Source organism: Rhinopithecus roxellana, chromosome 1 (assembly GCF_007565055.1).
Source record: "Rhinopithecus roxellana isolate Shanxi Qingling chromosome 1, ASM756505v1, whole genome shotgun sequence".
Lineage (NCBI taxonomy): Eukaryota > Metazoa > Chordata > Mammalia > Primates > Cercopithecidae > Rhinopithecus > Rhinopithecus roxellana.
Window position 1 is genome coordinate 197,241,236 of NC_044549.1, and position 26,001 is coordinate 197,267,236.

A 26,001-nucleotide genomic window follows, 5' to 3' on the forward strand; every position below is an offset into this window, starting at 1 on the left:
TCCATCTTGGATGCTAATCCACAATGTTGATTTCTGAGTAACCCTAGTTTTGGGAAGGCCTCCAAGTTTTCTACTTTATCTATTTTCCTTTTATAAGAGCATGTGACAGCTGTTCTTACATTGTTAAAAAGAAATACGGTTGGGTACAGTGGCTCACACCTGTAATCCCACCACTTTGGGAGGCAGAGGAGGGAGGATCATTTGAGGTCACGAGTTCAAGACCAGCCTGGCCAACATGGTAAAACGCTGTCTCTACTAAAAATACAAAAAATTAGCCCGGCGTGGCAGCAGGTGCCTGTAATCCCAGTGACTCAGGAGGCTGAGGCAGGAGAATTGCTTGAACCCGGGAGGTGGAGGTTGCAGTGAGCCAAGATCACACCACTGCACTCCAGCCTGGGCAACAGAACAAAACTCCATCTTAGAAAAAAAAACAAAAACACAAACAAACAAACAACAACAACAAAAAAAAACAAGAAATATCTGGGACTGGGTAATTTATAAAGAAAAGAAGTTAATTGGCTCATGGTTCTGCAGGCTGTACAGGTGCTGGTATCTGCTTGGCTTCTGGGAAGGCCACAGGGAACATTTACTCATGGCAGAGGGCAAAGCGGGAGCAGGTATCTTACATGGCTAGAGCAGGAGCAAGAGAGTGAGGAGTAGGGGCCATATACTTTTAAACGACCAGATCTCACAGGAACTTACTATTGCAAGGACAACATTAAGGGGATAGTGCCAAACCGTTCATGAAAATTCACCCCCAGGATCTAATCACCACCCATCAAACCCCACCTCTAACTCCAGCCTGGACTGGAGTTGTGGAAGTCACAATTCAACATGAGATTTAGAGAGGACAACATCCAAATTATATCAGAGCACATACTTACCTACCTGCCCTTAGGTCTAAACAACCTTGGTCTGGGAGGGTAACAGCACAGAGATTTACCTGTCTTGCTGCTGTCCAAGACCACGCTTCTGTCCATAAGTTCCCTAATAAACCTCCTTTTACTGACAAGCTGGATTTGTCTGCTTCATTCTTTAGTTTCTCAGCTCCTTCTGCATTTGGAGGTCACTTTGCATATATGGCCCTTTCATAAAACAACCAGAAATTCCTGTAAAAATGTTTTTTATATGTTCTGGTCTTCCCTAAAATATTTTATGAATTAGATCAAACACAATAAAAAATTTATTAGTTATTACTATGCCTAAGAGATTATAAGTGGCTTTCCCCCCTCTAAATTACAGAAGACACCATTCCTATCCTAGAGGACTTTCTCGTGTAGTTGGAAAGATATTCAATAATGTTTATTAAAAAGCTGTAACAATTACACAAGGCCGAGAATCTGAGAGCTAGATGGTCGATAAAGACACATTTACAGTGGGGCTCAGAGGAGACAAAAAGAGGGAGGAAAGTCAGGGAAGGAGAGCAATGAACTGAGTCTAACATAAAGGTTAATGTATTAGCATAGGATCTATCAAAACAGGAGCCACATTTCAACCGTTTGTTTTCAAGCACCTAGAACCAAGTGAGCCCATAGTAGATACACATGAAACACAAATGAATGAGCAGTAGTGGGTGGTAGAATTACAAAAGCAGGTTGCACCTGATGGTTAAAAGGCTTGAAAACAGGTCAAGAAATACTGCTATTTAGGTTAGTCATTTCCCCTCAATAACTCTAACTCTAAGTACTTTTTTTTTTTTTTTTTTTTTTTTTTTTGAGACGGAGTCTCGCTCTGTCACCCAGGCTGGAATGCAGTGGCCGGATCTCAGCTCACTGCAAGCTCCGCCTCCCGGGTTCACGCCATTCTCCTGTCTCAGCCTCCCGGGTAGCTGGGACTATAGGCGCCGCCACGTCGCCCGGCTAGTTTTTTGTAGTTTTTAGTAGAGACGGGGTTTCACCGTGTTAGCCAGGATGGTCTCGATCTCTTGACCTCGTGATCCGCCCGTCTCGGCCTCCCAAAGTGCTGGGATTACAGGCTTGAGCCACCGCGCCCGGCCTAACTCTAAGTACCTAAACATCGATTTTTTTTTTTTTTTTTTTTTTTTTTTTTTTTTTTTTTTTGAGACGGAGTTTCCTTCTTGTTGCCCAGGCTGGAGTGCAGTGGCCGTGATCTCGGCTCACCGCAACCTCCGCCTCCCGGGTTCAAGCGATTCTCCTGCCTCAGTCTCCCGAGTAGCTGGGATTACAGGCATGTGCCACCACGCTCGGCTAATGTTGTATTTTTAGTAGAGACAGGGTTTCTCCATGTTGGTCAGGCTGGTCTCGAACTCCCGACCTCAGGTCATCCGCTCGCCTGGGCCGCCCAAAGTGCTGGAATTACAGGCGTGAGCCACCGCGCCCGGCCGACACCTACTCTTTTCACCCTCCCAGGTATCTAGAGAGTTGGGTGGGAGGGAAATTGCTGGTTTGGGCCACTACAGTAACACCAATACCTAGAACAGTGTTCAACTGCCTGAAGGCTCCTGAGAGTCGCCCTCTCCCCCCGGCCCCTCAACCCGCAGGGAAGGGCTGGTGGGAGGCCCGGGAGGCCACACAGCACCTCGATTACGGCATTTCATTCGCCACTGCACCATCTATCGGACACTAGCTATGCTCTTCCAGGACCCGAAGCACCTCCGTCCCCAAGGTGCCACCTGACAGCCAACACTGACGGGATGATGCATGAATACAGTCATTATTCAAATTAGCTATCACCTAACTCAGTCGGGTGAGTCTCACCAGTTCTTCTGGGCTGACTGTACCGCCCCGCACTCACAACCCGGGGGCGTCGGGCGGGAGAACGCGTGCGCGCTGACTGGGGATGGCGGAGGCAAGGCCGGGCACGCGCAAACGCCGGCGCGCCGCCGGGCCGTGCTAGGGCGCGGAAGACGCATGCGCGGGCGGCCCGCGCGGCCTTAAGTGCAGCGCCGACCTAGGGCCGCCCAGTCGGCCTGTCAGCCGGCTCCGAGGTAAGTCCCGGCGCTTGCGCGGCGGCGGCTATGGCGGCGGAGGAGGAGGAGGTGGACTCCGCCGACACCGGAGAGAGGTAAGCGCAGCCGGCAGAGGGCAGGGGGCTTCTATGTGTCTCCGGCGCGCATTCTCCGCGCGGGCCGGGTTAGGGCCCAGCGGGCAGCACCAAGGACTCGCCGCCCGCCTGTCGATGACCGGCCGCTTCCTCGACCCTCCCCAGCATGACTCCGCGCGGAGCCCCGAGGCGTCCCGGCGCCGCTCTGCTCGGGATAGGCTCCCCTCAGCGCTGGGGCCGCGAGGTGTCTGAGCCGGACTCCGGCCGCGCTGGGAGGCCGCCTTGACCCCGCGCGGAGTGTCCGCCCCGTTGTTGTGTAAGCCGCCCCGCGGGCCGGCGACGGAGCTGGCCGCGGCGGCCGCACTGGCTCGGGCTCTGCCAAGGGACCCGGCCTGCCCCAGTGAGGCCGGCGGGCGGTGCCCGGCAGACCCTGCACCTGACTGCGAGGCGCGGGAAATGACCGGGTCTCTCTGTCAGCCTCCCAGCGCGGCTTCCGTCTACAGGTACTACCTGTGCTCTGTCCAGCCTCGGCCGCTGGGCGATCCTTCCCGTAGCCATGGGAAGAGGCGGCGCTTCCTTGGGGGGGTTATTAGAGGCCCGAATTCGCCCGGGAAGCGGCGGGAGGGCGGGGGTGCCGAGAAGGAGGGAGGGGAGAAGTTAGGGAAGTGGGTGTCTGGCTGTGGGTTTCAGATACTTCATAGAAAGAAAGTTAGCCCTTAAGATAGAGATACCACGTTCAAATGTGATAATTCATCTTTCGAATAAAGGTCTTTGGCTTGCAAGCTCCACTGTCCCTTATTTGTTTGCGCTTCTGAGGTTATTCTGGCTTTACTGGCGAAGTGTGTGTTGCATGTGCCTTAGAAGAACACACATAATGTATAGGAAACTGGAAGTTGGAGGGCAGATGTCTAATCTGAAACTTTTTGATATACAGGTGTAGTGAGTTTATTCTTTTCTACATCTAAATGACTTCTTGCATTTGTTAGTAGAAGAATAGTAGTTAATGAGTGGAGTAATTGTTACGAAGATTATTGCCTTGTTTCTCAAGACCTGTCATTTGTATTGGAAAGTAAACTTCCCCCATATATATTTAATTTTTTGACATCGGTTCTACTTCAGACCTCTGGAGAAATTTGCCTAGGAAGCATAACCTAAATGATAGAATATGGAGTACCATGAAGACAGGGATATTTGGAAAGATGTCATGGGGAAAAATTGTGAAATATTAGAAACGAAGTTATTCTCTTGAGATTTGTTTATTTGTTGAGGTTTGTTGATGAACTTCCTTGTTGCATTGAGGTGAAATGTTGAATGTTATGTGGACGCAAGTAGGAACCTGATTGGTAGGTTGTGTTCTCATCTGGTTTGTTACAACATTTTTGATTCTTGACACTACTTTCAGGTGGACTCTTTGGTTTTGATGTAGTGGGGCCTGGGAGTCCAGGACACAATCGTGAAAGGGTTTTATGGCTTGCAGTGATGGTTGGAGGTCATTGGAGGTAGATGATTAAAAAATCCTTAGCAGCTGATCAGCCATAGTTTCTAGACAGAAGTGGGCTTCCCTGGTATTCTTGGCAATATGCTTTAGCGGTGTCTAGGGACTATCCCTAGAAGTGATCCTGTGAAGTCCAAGGTTGACCCTGTGTGCTGGATATTATTGTTCCCATTTTGCAGTTGAAACTACCACTGGAAGGGCTACTGCCAGTCTGCCAGCAAGTAGCAGGGCTGGAGTGGAACCCTTTGAGGTGTCTGGATTTAATCTAAGATGCTTACCCTGTATCTCTGCTGCCTGTCACTGGAATTGGGACTCGTGGGATGTCTGACTCTTGTTTTGAATACAGTTCCCTAACCTTAAAACATTTGAGGTTTAGATAGGGAGATGGCATTAACAAAGGAAAGTTATAAAATGGTCATCTGATGGCTTTTTGAATATGATTCTTGTCCTTTACTTTGTGGCACTTAGTGAAGACAGGCATACTGGGATCCATTTTGCTTTCAACATCCAACCCCTTTCAGCTGCAGAACAGTTGAGAAAGCTAAAAGTAATGAGAGTAGAGTAGACGTCTGTGAATTGCTTTAAGTTATCCTAGAGAATGATTAAGTGACAATTGAGTTGAGAGGAAAGCTGTCACAGAATTGCCCAGTTGCAGGGTAGACCATAAAAGAGGTGATTTGCAGTTGTGTGCTGGAGTTGATTTGTACCAGCAAGCCATTGCTAAATTTAGGAATTTTGCCAACCGTTGGCAGCTTGAAATTGGCCATAGTGGGAGTATTTACGCCACGGAAATCATCAAATGCTATAAATAAAGTATAAATAAGGGATTTTTCTCTCCCCTCCCTGCTTCAGTCTGTTTGCTAGCTCCTCACTGGGTTTACATTAGACTGTGAATGTAGGTCTTTGCCTTGGAGATAGGAGAGTGGATTTCTCTATCTAATCTTTTTAAAAACTGGCAAGATATGTGCCTTTCTCTCTGCTGCCTTCTCTCCTTCCCAAACCTTTGCCACCTGACATCTTAAAAATCACAAAACTTTTCACTGCCACATCCCAGTGGCCTAGTTTTTTCAGTACTTCTTGGGTCCTCTTTGGTGTTTGTTATTGTAATGATAGCTACTACTATTTGAAACTCTTATTAGACATTCTAGCTCTTAATGACATTTTGCCTTTTATCTTACCTAAGAGCAACAATACTTTTATTAGTTTCTCCCTTTTTTTTTCATTCTCTAAATGTAGTCATTTTCCAGGATTCTGTCATCACCCTTGTTTTTATTTTTTGTCTTGTTTACTTAAACTCCTTGAACTATCTCGTCTGTGGAGATGACTCAGATCTCATTTTCTTCCTAGAGTCCTCTTCTGTACTCTGGTAATGTTTCTAATTGTCAGATGTTTGTGCCTGATTCCTCAAATTTAACATGTCCAGACCATGATCTTATTTTTACCTTCCTGCTCCTAAACGATATAAAAAGCTCAGTTCTTCCTCTTGAAACATTATATTGGCTTAAACATTGCCTTGACTAATTGTTAGGTTATTAGTCTAATCTCATGGTTCTGTAATTCCCACTCCTGATTGTGAGTTATTAAAAAAAAATCATGTAGTGAGATGATTCACTAAAACTGATTGTTCAGTTTGAGACCTAGGATTTTTAGTTTTATTCTCTTTATTATCTAGTGAATGAACTTATTTTAGAACTGATGCAAAGAAATGTAACTCACTTGTTAAGTAGACTACACATGAGGCTTCTTCAAGTGTGTTTGACAATGAGGTCATATAAGTGACTCTAAAATAGTTTGTTTACTGTGTGAAGGAAGGTAGGAAACAATGGGGAGATAAGTGTTACCAGCACATGACTTGTCTAAAACAGTTATACTACCACTCTGAGTCTTTAAAAGTTACAGGTTAGAAATGGGTGGGGGGGCAGTTAAAAGAGTATTAATGTAAAAAAAAAAAAAAAAAAAAAAAAAAAAAAAAAAGAGTATTAATGTGTTAACATATATTAGAGGGCATGGGTTGTCGTTGATAATTTGAATCACTTAAGTATCATTTATCCAAAATAAAATGGCATGTTAGTCACTTAAATTGTAGCTGTATGAGACCATATTCTTTTTTTTTTTTTTTTTTTTTTTTTTTTTTTTTTTTTCTGGAGACAAGTTCTTGCTCTGTCGCCCAGGCTGGAGTGCAGTGACACAATCATGGCTCACTGCAGCCTCAACCTCCTGGGCTCAAGCAATCCTAGCATCTCAGCAACTTGCCCTCCAGCCCCCGTATTCCCCCTCCAGATTGCTGGGACTACAAGCATGTGCCAGGCGGCTGGTCTTGACCTCCTGACTGAGCTCAAGCAATCCTCCCACCTTAACCTCCCAAAGTCCTCTTTTTTCTTTTCTTTTTCTTTTTCCCAAGAATAGAATTTAAAAAGTCAATTCCCAAGAAAGGTCTTTATTTACCCAGGTGTTACAATTTCCAATTTGGAAGTTTTTAGTCATTGGTTGAGGAAGTATCTCAGATAAATGTAAGTGTAAATATAAATAAATATATATATTCATACCTGTAATTAATTTGGATATTTATAATAAAAATCAAAGCCTCATGGTTTCTTTAAATGAGGTAGAATACTGTGCTTAGATTAGTTTATCAAGAGTAATAGTAAGTTTATATGATTTTTCTGTCTCAACTGTACTAGAATAGGAATGGAGGCCATTTTAAACAAAATTTTAATATAATGAAATCCTTTTTACTTATAACCTAATTAGAAATGTTATTTAAGTGGCCAAGAGTGTGTGGAAACTGGCCAGATTTCTGCATATTTTCTTCAGAATACTTTGAAACCTCTTTCACTGTTTCATAATATTTATAGATTGTGCAATTCAGGTTTGGTAATAGTATAGATAGTCAGATATGTTAAAGAACAAAACAGAGATTACCAGGAATCTTAAGTGTTGATGGTATAGGGTATAAGTACAATGTAATTTTTTTAAAACAGATTAGGTAAAAAGTTAATGGAAAAAGTGGTGTCTGTCTCTCACTCAGGATACTTAAAGTCAGATTCTTAGGTAAAATATACTCTATTAAAATATGTTAAGCATATCTTACTTGGCTTTCCTAAAAATTGTCACCTCTGATGTGATCTTTTATAACTTACTCAAAAGTCTGCTCACTAAAAAGATTCTCAGTTTACACTACAATGGTTATAAAACAAGAATCCTTTTTTTTTGTTTGTTTGTTTTTGTTTCTGTGATTAGATAGATGCTTTAGGGCTTGTATTCTTTGCCTTGCTAATAAGGTAAGTGCCCAACTGATGGGGCTGTGTAGAAAACTTTTTGGCTTGCATTGGTCAGCTTTCCCCATTTCATAGATGCTTACTATTAGAAAGCTATAGTTCCTGTGGTGAATGGCTTTTCTTTGTGTTATAGTTGACACTTTGGTCACTGTTGAATTTAGGCCTCAGTGATGGATGATAGTGTTTATTGCTTATCTCCTTAAATAAAATAGAGAAGTTAGGTTTTGCTTTTCTATTTATTTTCCAAAGCTATGAGGAAGAGGCATTGAATCTAGTTTATTGTTTTATAGGTGGTCTGTGTGAATTTAGTTTTTACCTTGAATTTTGTGACCTCAGAAGAATGGCAGGATATCTGACAAGCTTCAGTCGTGTGTCCTTAGTTCCAGTCTTCTATATATTTAAACCTAGGAATGCTGAACAACACTGAATGACATAGGATACCACTGGGAAGGGGGCAAAGGGTCTCTTTGAAGGTGAGATTAATTTACCCCAAAGACAGGAGGTAGAGTTGGATGAGTAAGTTTTAGAGGATTGAAGCAATAGAAGTTGCAAGGTAAGGTATGGGACCTTTGAACAAACAGGAATCAACTAAAGGATGGAAACGATAGGCCCTTGCTTTTTACTCATTGGAAGTGTTCCTTGGAGCCTATTATATGTATAACACCCAATCCTGTAGAGTGTCTCAAAGAAGTAGAGGATAGTTTCTGTAAAACATTTAACCATCTGGTTAAAGTAAAACTGGACAGAAACATTATCAGGGCTTAGGGGACGAGTGCTGTCTTTACAGTTCCGTTAAGGGTGAGAATATATTGCTATGTTTTGTTAAAGGTATATTTTTCTGTTAGAAAAAAACCCACTTTAAAAAAATCACCTGTTTTGATGAAGATGCTTCTTTGAAAACCTGAAAAGAGTTGGTGCCTCTTCTTATGGTTGAAGATCCCTACTTTTTAATGTAAGCTTACAAACATGAAAACATGTTTTGCCCCTTCTCTGAGTTGAGCTCGTCACTAAGAGGGAAATCCATGGACAGTCCCATTGTTTGAAAGCTGGTTTTGTGGTTAGTGGTAAGTTGATGGAGGTAGGCATGATTCTTCCATTACAGGATGGTATATAACTTTTTAAATTCTGGTGCTTTGTACATAGTAGGTATTCAGTGTCTGAATTATTTTTTGAATGTTGTTTCTTAAAAAAAGCATCCTTTTTTAATGCAAAGAATGCATTTGTTTTTTCTTTGCCCCAATTTGTCTGTGATATCAATTGGAGCAATAGTAGATTATACTTCATTTCACTGTAATTTTTTTTTGATTAACCTCTGATTCTCTCTGGCAAATAATTGTGGTATGGTTTGAGAGATGTTCGTTTAAGACAATGGATGAGATTGAGTTGTAAGTAATTTCATGTTGGTACTAGTTCATATTTTTATGGTTAAATATAGACCTAATGGCTGGTCAAGAACAAAAGAGCTTCACCTTAATGATAGTTTATTGTTTTTAACCTCTAAAAATCATGAGTTCTTTTATTTTTAGTGGCCTGTGTATTAGTCCATTCTCATGCTGCTATAAGGAACTACTTGAGACTGGGTAATTTACAAGAGCTGTGCAAAGCCATAGAGACACATAATCATGTGAAATTTTGGGAGCTATGAGGTACTGGAAAAAGTACAATGTATAAAGGAAAAGAAAAGATGGGATGGAGGTAGGCTGTGGATGGATTGCAAAGTACCTTCTGTGCAGGTCCAAGAAAATATAGACTTATCCTGTAGGTAATGGGCAACTCTTCAGACATTTTAAGGAAAGTAGTCATTTGAGAAAAAAGCACTTTGGAGTGGCTCAGAATCAAACTCAAATCTCTGCTTGTGTCACTTACTTACTAGCTGTATACCCTTGGACTTGGTGCTTAACATTTCTGAACTTCAGTTTTTACATCTATGAAACGGGGATAATTTGGACTGAGAATCTCCTGGATTGTGAGTGACTTAATCATTCAGCAAACATTATTTATTGAGTACCTGTTATACATAATATCCAGATAAATTCTACAGGGAAGGGAAGTATTGTAGGATGAATGTACAAAGGTTAGAAAGCTGGGTGTTGGATCACAACACTTCCAAAACTTAACATATTTTCCTACTCACACCTATTCTAACTCTTGTGTTGTCTGTCATTATAGTGGTACCCTAAGAGAGACCCCTGGGAATCCTTATTATACCTTCTTTATATCCAACCAATTATCAAATCCAACCTGTTTTCCTTTTAAATATTCTGTGACTACATGTGACTACATCTTCTTATCTCTATCCCTGTTGCCAAAGCCTTGTATTGGGCCCTTACCTCTCATCTGGACTCTGCAGTAGTTTACTTTTCCTCTTCTAATTCATTTCTTTTTCATCAGAGAGTTCTCATTTTAAATAATACCAGCCATGTACCCAGCCCTTGCTAACTGTCAAATGACTGCTGAAGCTCTACATTATGTCAGGTTATTACAATAAGCTTTTGGTTTGTAGCTGCCAGGCCAGGAGTTGAGGTTCACCCTCTCCTTTGTTGGCTACAAACAAAGTATGTCAGCTGCAGTCCCCCCAAGCCTTTCTTCACTAGTTGCCTCAGATCTGCATCCTTGTTTTTTGTTGTGCTGTCTTCCGATGGATGCTTTGGTCATTCTATTCATCTACTGTTTGCTGAAACCCAAAGCTTTTTTGTATTTCTATTAACAGTTAACCAGTACACCCCAAGGAGATTGTACACAGTCCAGCCCTTGACATTTGTGTTAGGGGTATGTTACTACTCATATGAGATTTGAAGCCTTTTTTCCCCCAAAAAATGATAGATCTCAGATTTTAATAAGGCGTCTCTTTTCTCAACCCCTATAGAGGTACCTTTTATATTCACTGTGAAACTATCATTCAAATGAATCTATTCCTGGTCTTTAACTTTTTTTGCACTTCTACTCCAATAAGAGGCTGTCTTGCAGTGGGGAGGAATGTATTTTTTGTGTTTTCTTGTTCTGCCCATTTTATCCTCTTTTTGTTTATTTGGAATCTGACTATCCATGAATAAGATAGACTTTGAGATCTACTTGTAAGTACACAGGCTGAAGTTGAATATCTGTATCCCAGTACTTACCACCATGTTTTGTGCATGTTAGGTCACTTTTGTCACACATAGCTTCACCATCACACAGGTAGTAAATTTCCTGTGCTGCCTTTCTTCTGTGCGTGTGACAATTGGTAGTTGAGAAGAGCATGAACTCACCTATTTGTATTTTGTTTTTGGTGCTCTAGGTCAGGATGGCTAACTGGCTGGCTCCCTACATGGTGCCCTACGTCTACATTACACCTTAAAGAAGCTGAAGAGAAGATGTTAAAATGTAAGGCTTTCTTCTTGTAAGTTAAATGAACTGTGTACTAAGATAGGTCCGATATATCTCATTGCCCTGAAACTAGAGATAAGATTTTGTGGTGTGTTCATTGTTAGCAAGATAACTTTTTTTCCTTTTCCTTGTCATTAGAAAGTACAGAAATGAATGTTGGGGGCTGGCAGGTAGGAGTTCTAAAACTTTTTGGTCTTGGGCCCCTGTTATACTCTTGAATTAGTAAGGACCCCAAGGAGATTTTTTTATGGGCTTATTATCAATATTTACCATTTCTAATTCAATTAGAAATTAAAATTGAATAATCAAAAATGTTAATTTATTAATTTCTTTAAAAATAATGGTAACAAACCCATTACAGATTAAAATAAAGTTTCTACCAAAAAAAAAAATACTTTCCAAAAAATATGTAATGAGAAGAGTAACAATGTTTACATGTTTACAAATCTCTTTTATGTCTAGCTTGACATAAGGTTGCTGCTTCTGCTTTCAGTCTGATGGGTAATCACATATGTGACTTCTGGACGATGGTATACCTACTAGAGAATGAGAGTGAAAAATACAAAGTCTTAGTATTATAAGTATTATGATGAAAATAGTTTTGACTTCCTGGATCCCCTCAAAGAGTCTCAGGGACACCCCCCTGACTATGCTTGAGACTATGCTTTCAGAACAGATTCTAGGTGTTTCAGAGCATGCAGCCTTGTATAGTGAAAGTACTGGACTGGACCCAGGTAACTTGGTCTAGGCCCAGATCTGCCACAAAATCTTGGACAAGTCACTTTGCTCAGCTTCTTATTTCTTGTAAAATGAAGGGGTAGGATTCTTGTAAAATGAAGGGGTCTTTAGAATTCCTTCTAGTTCTAGCATTCTAGGATTCTATATTTATGGTTGTGTGGAAGCCTTTTTTTTTTTCCTTCTTATGATCACTAAAATTTATCCAAACTTGTACCATCAGGGCATTCCAAGGTATCTGTGGGTATAGTTCTAAGCAGTGGTATTTATTGTGCAATTTTGTTCTGCTGATTCTACTTAAAGGAGTGGATTAAGGAGTACCGTTCACATTCATGTGTTATTTTTGTATGTAGGTGCAGATGTTTGTACATGTCTGTTTTTTGTTCTCTTTACCACTAATGAATTTGTTTGTGCATTTGAATGATTCAGGAGTCAGTGACCATAACTATATATATATCCTTAGGAAGGGATAATTAGCCATCTTACATGAATTTCTTTTTTTTTTTTTTTTTGAGATGGAGCCTTGCTCTGTTACCCAAGCTGGAGTGCAGTGGTACAATTTCAGCTCACTGCAACCTCTGCCTCCTGGGTTCAAGCAGTTCTCCTGCCTCAGCCTCCCGAGTAGCTGGGATTACAGGCACCTGCTACCATACCCGGCTAATTTTTGTATTTTTAGTAAAGACGGGATTTCGCCATGTTGGCCAGGCTAGTCTCGAACTCCTGACCTCAGGTGATCCACCCGCCTCTGCCTCCCAAAGTGCTGGGATTACAGGCGTGAGCTACCACACCTGGTTATTACACAGATTTTTAACATAATGAACTTTTATTCCATGTGCTTGGGTAAACTTGCTCTCTACAAAACTGAGAAAGTTGTCATTGTGATATACCAAAATAAAAAAATTCTTGTCAGGAGATAAAAAGAGGTGCTAGACTCTCAATTCATGCATCTAACAAACATGTTGATTCCCTTCCTTTTGGTTCTAGGGATGCAAATAGGAATGTGAATTTGTCTCTGCTTATCAGACATGAAAGTAAGCTACTGTGGAATGAGTTATCTGATAGTTTTACAGATGGTTTTTATGGGAATACACAAGACGTATGTGTTCAAAATGCTTAAGTGGTTTGGCTTGGTACTGAAGCCAAAGCAGCCCCTTTTCTAAACTAATGGTATTTCCCCCAACTTGAGGGCATGTGCTCTGTTAATAATCTGAATGAATGTTAGGTTTCTTCTTTGCTGCCACTATATGGATATAAAACCTGAGATTATTTCTTTGGTTAAAAGGCAGAAACTCCTGTTTCTTCAGTGTTTTGTCTACTGTATATGAATATGCATAAATAATTAAGGGGTATATCTGAAATGCAGCTATTCAGTTGATAGTTAAATATAAGTGAATTTCAAATTTAATTTCATTTTTAGGCAATTTTTGGGAGTGTTTAAAGTATTTAGTCCCACAGCATTGAAGGTAAAAAAGAGCTTTGATCTTTAAAATTGTGACTATTTGCTTTTTCTGGGAGATTACTAGAGTTGGACCCAAGTTACCTGGTGTGTCATGCTGAGGAGTTCCTACAATACTTCGTCAACTTTTTTTCTACTAAACTTTGAAATGACTTAATATTTCACTTATGTGTTTAATATAGATACCATTAATCCTTCCCTAAGTTCATGATTACTTTTAAAGGAAAAATGATGCCTTTGAGTCTGACTTCAATTCAAAGTTAACAAAAGAATACCACCTTGAAATTGTAGGACACCTGACAGTATTCTACAAAATGTCTGCAAAGCTAGAGACCTTAAAATAATGGATTCGGTAGCCACTAAGTTCCTGTTCACTTCTAGGAGTATAATACCCTCATTTGATAGACGTGGAAAGAAGTTAGAAGGTAATATGACTTGCCAAAGACCTTGACCGCAGGTTAGTTGAGTTTTGTCTGAGGTAGGTCTTCCGCCTTAGGTTTAAAACATAGTCATTTAGAATGATTTACTTCAATAAAATGTGTACTTTTAAAAAATAGCTGACAATAAAAGCTAAAATCATGAGATTGGATACTAGATGGTTTGTAATTTTTGATTGCTCTGAGAATACTTCCCTTCTCAGAAGTAATAAAATGAAACAGAATTTCTTTTTTATGTTTTCATTAGGTGTCCCTTGCACATACAAAAAAGAACCTGTTCGTATATCTAATGGAAATAAAATATGGACACTGAAGTTCTCTCATAATATTTCAAATAAGACTCCACTTGTCCTTCTACATGGTTTTGGAGGAGGTCTTGGTCTCTGGGCACTGAATTTTGGAGATCTTTGCACCAACAGACCTGTCTATGCTTTTGACCTATTGGGTTTTGGACGAAGTAGTAGACCCAGGTTTGACAGTGACGCAGAAGAAGTGGAGAATCAGTTTGTGGAATCCATTGAAGAGTGGAGATGTGCCCTAGGATTGGACAAAATGATCTTGCTTGGGCACAACCTAGGTGGATTCTTGGCTGCTGCTTACTCGCTGAAGTACCCATCAAGGTAAGTGGTAGTGACAGAAGAGTGGGATTAAAACTGTGCTTCCAAGTACCAGACTCTAGTTCTCATCTTTGGTGGTTTTAGTGTCTGAACCTTACAAGGCAGACATTCTCTTAAAGGACCCTATAGACCACACCACAACTGATGACCAATATAGTAGTTGAAATAATCATGTCAGATCTTCCTATTACATGTACTACACATTCATAGGCTTGGGAAAGGGCTTTCTATTTGTTAAACTTAGAACTGTAGAAACTTTAATGTGTAATTTTAAGCCACAAGTAAAAATTATTTGTTACTATTATCATTAAAATCTGGCCGGGCGCGGTGGCTCAAGCCTGTAATCCCAGCACTTTGGAAGGCCGAGACGGGCGAATCACGAGGTCAGGAGATCGAAACCATCCTGGCTAACACGGTGAAACCCCGTCTCTACTAAAAATACAAAAAAATTAGCTGGGCGAGGTGGCGGGCGCCTGTAGTCCCAGCTACTCGGGAGGCTGAGGCAGGAGAATGGCGTGAACCCGGGAGGCGGAGCTTGCAGTGAGCTGAGATCTGGCCACTGCACTCCAGCCTGGGGGCAGAGCAAGACTCTGTCTCAAAAAAAAAAAAAAAAAAAAAAAAAAAATCTATGGATCCAGCAGGCTTTGTCTAATGTTTTCTAAGTTATAGTAAGCTGTAAGGGGAAACCAGAAGATTAGAAGATGTAGGTACTAGTGCTAGCTTTATGACTTAGAGCAAATCACTTAACATCTAACCTTTAGTTTTCTTTTATCTAAACTATAGAAAATATAACTTCATAGCATATATCCCAGAGTTTTTTTATTATACCATACCCTAACCTTTCTCATTATAAAACATTGAATTAATGAATATTTGCTTCAAAGTCTTTCTAGCATCATCTCCTTTCTTTGTCTTTTTTTTTTTTTTAAGAGAGAGAATCTCGCTCTGTCACCGAGGCTGGAGTGCAGTGGCGTGATCTTGGCTCACTGCAACCTCTACCTCCCAGGCCCAAGCGATTCTTCTGCCTCAGCCTCTCGAGTAGCTGTGACTACAAGTGCATGCCACCACACTCAGCTAATTTTTGTAGTTATAGTAGAGATGGGGTTTTGCCATGTTGGCCGGGCTGGTCTTGAACTCCTGACCTCAAGTGATCCACCCCACTCGGCCTCCCCTCTGTGCTCTGGGATGACAGACCTGAGCCACTGCACCCAGCCTCTTTACCTTATTTTTAAATGCTATTTTCTGTTATTCATGTTACTACTGTGAGAGAAGGTCACATTTAAGTGCTAAGAAAACAGGAGAAACACTCATCTTTTGGAAAGAAACAACAAAAAATGAATACAGCATTTTCGTGTTGCCAGTGTAGTTTTCCATTGGACTGATTTTTAAATCCAAAATTGCAACTGATTTTGACTTTGAGGTCTGTGAGTGAGACATGGGATGATGGTTGTTTCAGAGTCCCTGTATATACCTATAAGATCGCCCCATTGCGTAACTCTGGGTGTGTGTTCAACACAGAATTTGATGGGTGAAGCAGCAGCCCTCTGTACCTGAGGTTCTCTTCCTCTGGAACAGCCACTTTTTCTCTATAGACTCTTTAAACTTTAGCATTTACACCTGATTTTTCTGATCTCATGGTCCTATATGTGTTAGACAGTAATAGTCCTGTCAACTGGTGGACCGGTTCTTTAAAAAGAAACGCAAATTTTCTTCTCCTGGTTGGCATTTTGGGGTTACTTTCTTTCTTTTCTTTTCTTTTCGAGCCAGTCTCACTCTGTCACCCAGGCTGGAGTGCGGTGGTGTGGTATCTCGGCTCACCACAACCTCCATCTCCCAGGTTCAAGCAATTCTCCTGCCTCAGCCTCCCGAGTAGCTGGGATTACAGGAGCCTGCCACCATGCCAGCTAATTTTTGTATTTTTAGTAGAGACAGGGTTCTACCATGTTGGCCAGGCTGGTCTCAAACTCCTGACCTCAGGAGATCCGCCTGCCTTGGCCTCCCAAAGTATTGGGATTACAGGCATGAGCCACCGCACCCGGCTGGGGTTACTTTCTTTTATTGTGTCTTACTGTTAGTGACAAACACCTATCTGCATTTATGGTGAAAGGAGAAGGAAGTAGATGCCTTTCTGGTACAAGTCAACAGGGCTATTTGTGGGAGTTGAACTTCCTTTGTTTTTTATCAGGTGTGTATTATGTCTGTGTCTGTCTTGTGGTATTTATTCTCTAGAGATGTGACATGGAACTCTGCAGGCTAGACCTTGGTCTTTAAACCCTAAGTCTTAGAATCCTGACCCTTCATAGCTCTCTACTGATAAAGTCAGTTGGTAAGAGTTTCATTTTCAATTGTGAACTGCTCTAAAGAAATAGGGGGTGAAGCCTCAGGATTCAGAATTGAATCAACACTTTAAAAACATCTATAAAAGAGAATAGCAAAAGGTATCTAAAAACAAAGCTAGTGATTCCTGCATTGGATTGATTATATTTTAGAAAATGGTTTTTGAATGTTTGTGTCTAATGCTAGAAATAAAACTAGAGTACTGTGTCAGGACCAAGAATCATAAGTAGTAGCAGTAGATGGATATGAGAATGCTTGAAATAATTAGCCTGTCTAAATTTGGCTGGTTGCCAACAAAATTTTGAACTGTACAGAGTGTGTTGAATATTCAAGTTTATATTCTGCATAAAACTTAAATTATTAAATACAGGTTAATTTCAAAATAATGATGTTTTCTGGATTTTCAGATATCTCCAGTCATGATTATGGCCAGTCAGTCAGAACACCACGGTTGGCACATAGTGGCTGCCTAGTAAATATTTCTTGAATAGGTGATTTTGAAAAAGAGAATTATAAGCTAAGTTCACCTTTTAGCTTATAATTTTTTGTTCTTTTCTCTGTTCTTCTCTTTCCATTTTGCACAGAAGTATCAAGAGATAAGAGCTGGTCATGTCATATCTTTCTAATTTATTTTTGGGAGAAAAATTAGTTTCAGATATGCAAGCATAAACAGGCAGAGATTTCAGTTTTATGCCTTTTGCCCAGTTAATCTACATCTTAAGTTACTATGTCATAAAAACAGAATACAGTGGAAATAAAGAGATCATTCTACATGTATGTGTGAGAAAAAGGTATTAGAATGTTTCTTCTAACATTTACACACACATATATATGTATATATAACATACATGAATATTTTACAGAATTAAACAAATTGACCAGCCATTTAAACCAACAACTTTAGTTAGTTTAGAAGTGTGTTAAATCTACTAAATAAAAGTAAAATTTTATAGTTTATTTTTTCCCTATTCTAATAGACCAGATTAATACCCCATTGTAGCATATAATATAGGAAGACTGGAATTAACAATCTCACGTGCTTCCCCTTCTCCCTAGCTTTTTTCCTTCGTTGCTTTTCAGTATGGCTTTCCTGGAAAGCACTTCTCTTTAAATGGAGAGGACAGGGAAAAATGAATATCTCTTGTCTTTTCTGCAAGGTGCATGGTCTCCTTTGGTGCCCTTTGGTCTTGCTGTCCACATGTTTATTCATATTACTAATAATGTTGCTTGTATTTGTTAACTTTTTATTAAAAGGAATTTTTTTCTCTTGATCCTGGTTGGGCAAATTTGTACAAATTTACATAGATGATCTGATAGTTAATAGTTCAGTAGACTCACGGATCCAAACATTAAACGGGATTAAACAGGACTGAGTACTATAAGTGTTCACCATTATAGCAAACCTCATATTAAGTGATGTTTAGTGTTTGGTGTGCCTTGAAGTTGGCATTCCCACTAAGCAGATGGGTAGTTGTCAGGGTTGCCTTCTGTGTGATCTGGAATGTTTCACCTGAGCTGGAGAAGCTTCTTTGCAGCACACACATGCTTTCTCTGGTGCAACAGAGCAGTCCGCTTGGTATCAACAAACAGGTACTGAACTACATACTCAGTGCTCATCCAGCTTGCTTTTGATCCAGTAGCATTTTTATTATGCTGTCATGAGATTGAAGTGAATCTTTGAGTTTCAGAAAGACTTTTGGTGGGACTGGGGGGAGCGCTAAGAGGAGGGGAAAAGTGGTCTGGAGATCAAATGAAATTCAGATCATTTCTTATACTCACTGTGCCTCTTTTGTCTCTCTTTTTTTTCGAAAGTGGACTTTGAGAATGTTACTTTTTTTTTTTTTTTGGAGATAGGGTCTTACTCTGTTGCACAGTCTAGAGTGCAGTGGCACAATCATGGCTCACTGCAGTCTTGACCTCCTAGGCTCAACAATCCTCCCATGTGGCTAGTACTACAGGTGTGCCACCATGCCTGGGTAATTTTTTAAATTTTATGTAGAGATGGGGGGGTCTCACTATGTTGCCCAGGCCGGTGTCAAACTCCTGGCCTTGAGTGATCCTCCGGCCTCCAAAACTGCCAGGATTACAGGCATGAGCCACTGCACCCAGCTGATAATGTTATTTTATTCTTTGCTTCCTCAGGTGTTGCAAATGTAATCTTTATTTTTTTCTTTTAAGTAAAATGACAGCTCCTTACTTTCTGTGTAATGCATGGAGGGAAAAAACACAAAAACAACGTTGTTTTATTTTTTGGGACTTAGTGTTCCAAGCCATACCTACTTCAGTCTTTGTCTTTTATGGGCAGCTCCATTCTTCCATTTGTTATTTTTATAGGATAGTTTGAGGAGAAGAATGAAAATGCCTAGTTTAATGCACTTGTTTAAGAAGGATTCTTACTCTAAAGAACAAATAAAAGCTGATCAGTTTTTGCCAACATTTGGATTACAGGCGTGAGCCACTGCACCCGGTCCAGTTTTTCTCTTTTAATTTTCCTTTCCTTCTGGCCCCTGCTGCTCAGGACCCCATTAAAAAGACTATCTATATTTTGAAGATATTTGTTATAAACTAAGGAAAAGGAGATTATAGAAACTTTAACTTAGAAAGTGTTTAGCAAAGAGATCTATTCCAAGTTAGATTAGAGTAAGTTTTGACTAGTCTTTATTTCTCTAGTGAAAAGATTTTAAATAATTTTATCTCGAATACTTTTCTTTTGCCTGGCTCTGTCTTCTGATTGTACAGAACGGAGTTGAGCAATTTTTGTTGGCCCTCTGCTGTTCTAGGAAAAGCTGTTCTACTTGATTTGAAGTTGAAGGTATTTATTTAGTTTGTTGTTCTCCAGGCCTTCCCTTTTCTCTCTCTGGTGGCTTGGAGCCAATGGGAAGTACCTGGGGCTAACTTCATTTTGCAAATGCTTCTTTGTGCAATGACTAGAATTCTTTCTGATTATTTTCCTTAAATTCCTTTATACACTTTGATCCTAGGTCTGATTGTTCTCCTTTCTTTGCTTCTTCCCGCCCCCCCCCCCCTCCCCCGAGACAATGTCTTGCTCTGTTGCCCTGGCTGCAGTGCAGTGGCACGATCTCGGCTCACTGCAACCTCCACCTCCTGGGTTCAAGCAATTCTCGTGCCTCAGCTTCCCAAGTAGCTGGGATTATAGGCGTGCACCACCACGTCTGGCTATTTTTTTTGTATTTTTTGTAGAGACGGGTTTTCACCATGTTGGCCAGGCTGATATTGAACCCCTTGCCTCAAGTGATCCTCCTAACTCAGCCTCCCAAAGTGTTGGGATTACAAGCATGAGCCACCATGCCTGACCTGACTGTTGTTCTTGTTGCATTATTTCCAGTTGGTGGCTGTCTTTAAATCTCATGAAGGTCAGGCTTATCTACCCTTGTTAGCATTTAGACCAAGTGAAATCAGGTCCCAGTGTGTTGGTACAGGTGTTGTCCACTGCTTTGCCCTTAAGGATGTACTCTGCTCACCATCTTCAAACTTAAGGCCAATTCTAATGACTAACGTTAAGAAGAATGCCTTTTTATATTTCAAAACTGATGAGCTGTTCTGTTGTTCCTGCTCTGCTGGTTCTTTATTTTTCTTGTGGTTTAAACCAGTCTCTGGTTCTTGACAAGGATGTCTAATAGGATGACTCAAATGTGCTGTCTGGTTGGACCCATTCTTTACCCTAACTGTGAACTAACATTCCCAGCAGGGAACCCTCTCTGGAATATTAAAGAGTAGGGTTTAGCTAATTATAGTTTAGATGTACATTAAAACCCAGTAACTCCTATCAAGTGAGGAGATAATATTTTTACTAGAAGTAGAGGTTAGAAGATAGCCTGGGACCTTGGTCTGGTGCAACGTTGTAGTCACCTGTGATCAAGCTCTTCTGAAGAATAAATACCTGTCTTTCCATGTTCCCTGGAATAAATTCTACTCTTGTAGTCTTCCTATTCTTGCTACTGTAACTATCTTACATTTACTGAATATTTACCTTTTGATAGCCACTAACCTGAGTGCTTTGCTTGGTCTATCTTATTTAAAATTCCTAAAACCAAAAATAAGGGGTTTTTACATGTAGTAGAAGCAGATGATATATAACTACAGTTAACTACAATTTAGATGTTGTAGAGTTTTAAAAAATGATGTTCAAACTTTTTTTACTATAGCCCTTCTATATTGTTTGGATTAGAAAAATACAATTGTATCACCCCACAAAACTTGTTTCAGACACCCATGCACACATATATTAATATAATTTTGTGGCCAATATTCAATGCTTATGATTTATTTTTCTGTTCCAGACAGTATAATTTTATTTAGAAAAGACTAGACTGGTTGTTGACTATCTAAATGGATTTTGTTACTGAATAATGAGATTAATAAATAGGAGTGATGTTCTGATGTCATCTGGGGGACCAGAAAAATCAAGTTGGATATGCTTATGCTATGATTATACTTTATAAAATTTGTATATGCTTAATAGACTAGGACCAAAAGAAAACGTGGAAAAGCATATTAATCCAAATGTTTACCAAGCATCTATCACGTGCTAAGCCTCATGCTAGGTTATGAAGACATAGAACTGATCAATTGTAGGGACAGTAGAACTGAGCAATTGTAGGGACATTCACTCCTTTTCAAAAAGGAACTGAAAGGTCATCTGCCTTAGTATATATACTTTGCATACTTTGTTAAACTGGCATTTTCACCTAGGGATGAAATTTTGAAGATCATATTTAAAAGGCAAACCAGAACTAAGGCAAAAATAGTCACCTAGAGACAGATGAGACTTCTGTCAAGTTTTCCTTTGTCCTCCTGTTTTTGGGTTGGCAGGTCAGAAAGAGTTTAGAGCAGACTGAGCAAGATCCATTAACAAATTTGTGATAAAAATTTAACAGTTGTTTAGGGTAGGGTATGTTTTAATGAAGAGTTCATTTTTCTCTTTGGGAAGTAAGTCAGTAGTGAATAATAGTGGCTGTTTCTTAACATGAATCTTTGCTGCTTTCAACTAGGTGGCTGTCTCGTTAGTTCCACTCATACCCCTGTTAGGCCTCTTCCTTCCCCTACCCCACATCTTATTGTGGGCTGTAATTAAAGGAATTTAGGGCCAGGTGCAGTGGCTCAGGCCCATAATCCCAGCACTTTGGGAGGCCAAGGTGGGCGGATCATGAGGTCAGGAGTTTGAGACCAGCCTGAGCAACATGGTAAAACCCCGTCTCTACTAAAAATACAAAAATTAGCTGGGTGTGGTGGTGCATGCCTGTAATCCCAGCTACTCAGGAGACTGAGGTAGGAGAATCACTTGAACCTAGGAGGCAGAGGTTGAAGTGAGCTGAGATTGCGTCACTGCGCTCCAGCCTGGGCAACAGAGTGAGACTCCATCTCAAAAAATAAAAATAAAAAGGAATTTAGGAAGTGGTCAGAATATAAGAGATAGTCTTTGCCATTAAAAAACAAAGCAGAACACTCATTTCCAACCTCTTTCTGATACACTATTAGAAAATGTTCTCATATGAAATTTTTAGGCTGTGAAGGCATACTTCATAATTATATGAAACTCATTTATCATATATCGTCATACATCTTTATGGTTATAGTCTACATATGTTCTCAATGCTGTAAAATCTAGAGTATACTATTAGGACCGGCCTTGAGAGTTAATAAAGGTTAAGTTTTACCTTTACTAATATGTCTATCTTACTTACGTTGATTAGCCTATTTTTAGAAAACAAAGCCTTCTGCCCGATTCCTTATCAGCATCTGTTAGTATGCTGGAGTAGAGAAATGTGGGTTTCAGCCCTAGTTCTGTGTTAACTAATGTTATATACCAGAACAGGTCGTGTAGTACATCTCAGCTTCCTTCTTATCTAAGATGAAAGATTGCACCCAATATTCTCCAAGGGACCATAGAGCTCTGTGCTCTAAAGCTTTCTGTCTGAAAAAAAGCAGTCACAGTATGGCCCTGTTACTGACTCATTCTTATGCATGCTGACAACAATAATAGAATGGATTTTATATGAGGAATAGTACCATCTGTGCCCATGTTTTAGTTTCTTTACCTTTCTGTTTCAGTTATAACTTAGGAAAGGGACTTTAGAGTCATTGTCAGTTTATCCTTGGGAGATTTTTGGCGGGCATTTCTTGGCTGGTTTGGTTACAGTTGAACATTGTATTGTTTCAGAAGGATCTTTGTACTTTGTTTAGAATCTTTATGATGTGTAAAGTATGATGCAGCTACATGGAAGTACTGCTGATAGTTCTGTTTTTCCTTCATTGGGAAGAAGTTTCATAAGATGGAAGAATTAAAATGATTAACAATAAGAAATAATTGTATATGAAGTTGTACTAAAGATTTTCTGTCTCTTGGTCAGTGAAAAAGAAAATTGGGAAAGAATTGGGAACAGAATCTAATGTTAGTATAGCATGAAATCATGGATAAGGTAGATAGACGTGTTCCTTTTCAACAGTTCTAGAATCCCAAACTAAGGAGTGTTTTCAGTCCACAGTACGTTCTCCTCATGTTTATGAAAAGTTAATTTAAAGTACTTTTGAACCCACTTTAAGTCCTTAACTTCACTTAAATTTTTAGGATGGTTGATTCATAGGAGATAACTATTGTTGGTATCTGAGGCTATTTCATAAGAATGTGATATTGGGCCGGGCGCAGTGGCTCACGCCTATAATCCCAGCCCTTTGGGAGGCCGAGGCAGGCGGATCACGAGGTCAGGAGATCAAGACCATCCTGGCTAACATGGTGAAACCCCATCTCTACTAAAAATACAAAAAATTAGCCGGGCATGGTGGTGGGCATCTGTCGTCCCAGCTACTCAGGAGGCTGAGGCATGAGAATGGCATGAACCCCGGAGGCAGAGGTTGCAGTGAGCCGAGATTGCACCACTGCACTCCAGCCTGGGTAACAGAGCGAGACTCTGTCTCAAAATAAAATAAGATAAAATAAAATATAAAACATAAATAAAAAAGAATGAGATATTGATCTTTGGCCATTTTTGCAGTGTCAGCCATGATATAAATGGAACCATTGGATTTTTCTGAGTGGCCAGTGATCTACATCATCTCCCAGATTGTAACTTAAATAACAAACGCCCTTTTTTCTTTTTCTCAGTAAACACACAGTTGTATACTCTATACATCTTTTATTATCCACATTTAGATATATTAAAAATAAAGCCCTCTTTCTACCATACACCGCTTAGACCCTACTGAATCTCAAAAGTTTACACAGGATAAGAGTATGATACGACCTGTACCGCCATTAGTCTTTAACGTGAAGGTTTTTGAAGGTGGTTCATTCTACCTTTATTTTATAAATCATGTTAGCTCTTTATAGTCTTAGAGTGATTTTACCAAATGAACTTAAATCTGTTCTTTCCTCCAACAGGGTTAATCATCTCATTTTAGTGGAACCTTGGGGCTTCCCTGAACGACCAGACCTTGCTGATCAAGACAGACCAATTCCAGTTTGGATCAGAGCCTTGGGAGCAGCATTGACTCCCTTTAACCCTTTAGCTGGCCTAAGGATTGCAGGACCCTTTGGTGAGTGCTTATGTTCTAGGAAAGCAAGGTGTTTGTAGATTATCAGAAGAGAGTTCACTATCGTTAGTCAAAATCTTAAAAAAAATTCTCAACCCTTACTTTTTCTCCTCTTCCTCTAATAAGTACCATGTCTTACACAAAGACGAATGCAACTAGGCTCTTCTCCTCAAAGGGGACTCTTTATGTTGTAAACATTACAAATAATTAGCAAAGCAGAAAAGGAGGGAAATGCTGAGGATGAGGTTAGTTAGTCCTCAACACTCTAAAAAAAGCCAGACAAGCAGAGTGTTTTGGGGAGGATATAAGGACGTCTGCTAGTCCAGGGCCTGGGAGAAGTGTAGCATGTTGCCCTGTTGGCGAGCATTGGAGAGCATTTCGCCAATTGATGATACCATTTGGTAGATCATAAAACCTGATTTGATTTACCCTGGGGATAACAGGTACCACCACACTCACAGATTCTTCCCTCATCTATGTCAGAATGTTGGAAAGATAAAGTTTTTTTTTTTTTTTTGAGACGGAGTCTCGCTCTGTGGCCCGGGCGGGAGTGCAGTGGCCGGATCTCAGCTCACTGCAAGCTCCGCCTCCCGGGTTCACGCCATTCTCCTGCCTCAGTCTCCCGAGTAGCTGGGACTACAGGCGCCAGCCACCTCGCCCGGCTAGTTTTTTGTATTTTTTAGTAGAGACAGGGTTTCACCATGTTAGCCAGGATGACCTGACCTCGTGATCCGCCTGCCTCAGCCTCCCAAAGTGCTGGGATTACAGGCTTGAGCCACCGCACCCGGCCGATAAAGTTATTTTTTCCACAACATTTTGGGGACTCCTGATGTATATTTCTGGCCATATTTTGAGGCACCAATGTTTAGTCCCTGACTGAATTTTATTTGATTCTCAGCAGTTCTCTCTCAGCCCTACAGCCATAGGAATTTCCTTCCCTCATTGTCACAGATAATGATGTTCCAAACTTCTGCCTTTCCCCTGTACAACTTGTATGAGTTTGGAGTACTTTTAGTTGTAAGTAACTGAATACCCAAGTGGCTTAAATTATAAGGCCTTTTATTATTTCCTTAATAAGCAAACTGGAGATAGGTTTTAGCACTTGTTCTGGTTGCTTGCTCATTGATGTTAGGGTTTGGGTCTGTGTCTGTGATTTTCTTGACTTTTTTCCTCACGGGGGTTTGATGCCTGCCATGGCATTAAGCATCATCTCACAAATCAGCACCCTGATTTGTGAGCAAAAAGAAAGAAAAGCATGGAAAATGGTCCTTGTCTCCATAATGCTTTGTCAGGGAAGAAAGTCCTCTCTGGAAGGCTCCAGCCAACCTCCCCTTATGACTGCGCACTCCTAGTCCTTCCACCAGCAAAGAAGAAATTTCTGTGATGGACCAATCATGACTTGTTCCCAGGGCCTGCTTTCCTGAGCACACTGCTGCCTAATTGATACTATAGAAAAGATGTGTTCTAACCGGGTGCTGTGGCTCACACCTGTAAGTAATCCCAGCACTTTGGGAGGCTGAGGTGGGCAGATCACTTGAGGCCAGGGTTCGAGACCAGCCTGGCCAACATGACAAATCCCCATCTCTACTAAAAATACAAAAAAACTAGCCAGGCATGGTGACACACATCTGTAATCCCAGCTACTCAGGAGAGGATGCTGAGGCACAAGAATTACTCAAACCTGGGAGGTAGATGGAGGTTGTGGTGAGCCAAGATTGTGCCACTG

At 40.6% G+C, this 26,001-nt stretch overlaps 1 protein-coding gene across 2 annotated transcripts in view; it reads left to right on the forward strand.

Annotated features, from left to right (window-relative positions):
• Positions 1-2,858: 2,858 nt before the first annotated feature.
• Positions 2,859-26,001, forward strand: part of ABHD5 (abhydrolase domain containing 5) — a 30,257-nt gene continuing 7,114 nt past the window's right edge. Inside the window, exons 1-4 of one of the 2 annotated variants that reach the window (XM_030935720.1) lie at positions 2,859-3,024; positions 11,054-11,139; positions 14,018-14,390; positions 24,124-24,278. In XM_030935720.1, the coding sequence (XP_030791580.1) occupies positions 2,978-3,024; positions 11,054-11,139; positions 14,018-14,390; positions 24,124-24,278 (661 nt within the window). In that variant the 5' untranslated portion in view covers positions 2,859-2,977. The remainder of the gene's footprint in view (positions 3,025-11,053; positions 11,140-14,017; positions 14,391-24,123; positions 24,279-26,001) is intronic. The other variant, XM_010374344.2, reaches the window with a different exon arrangement.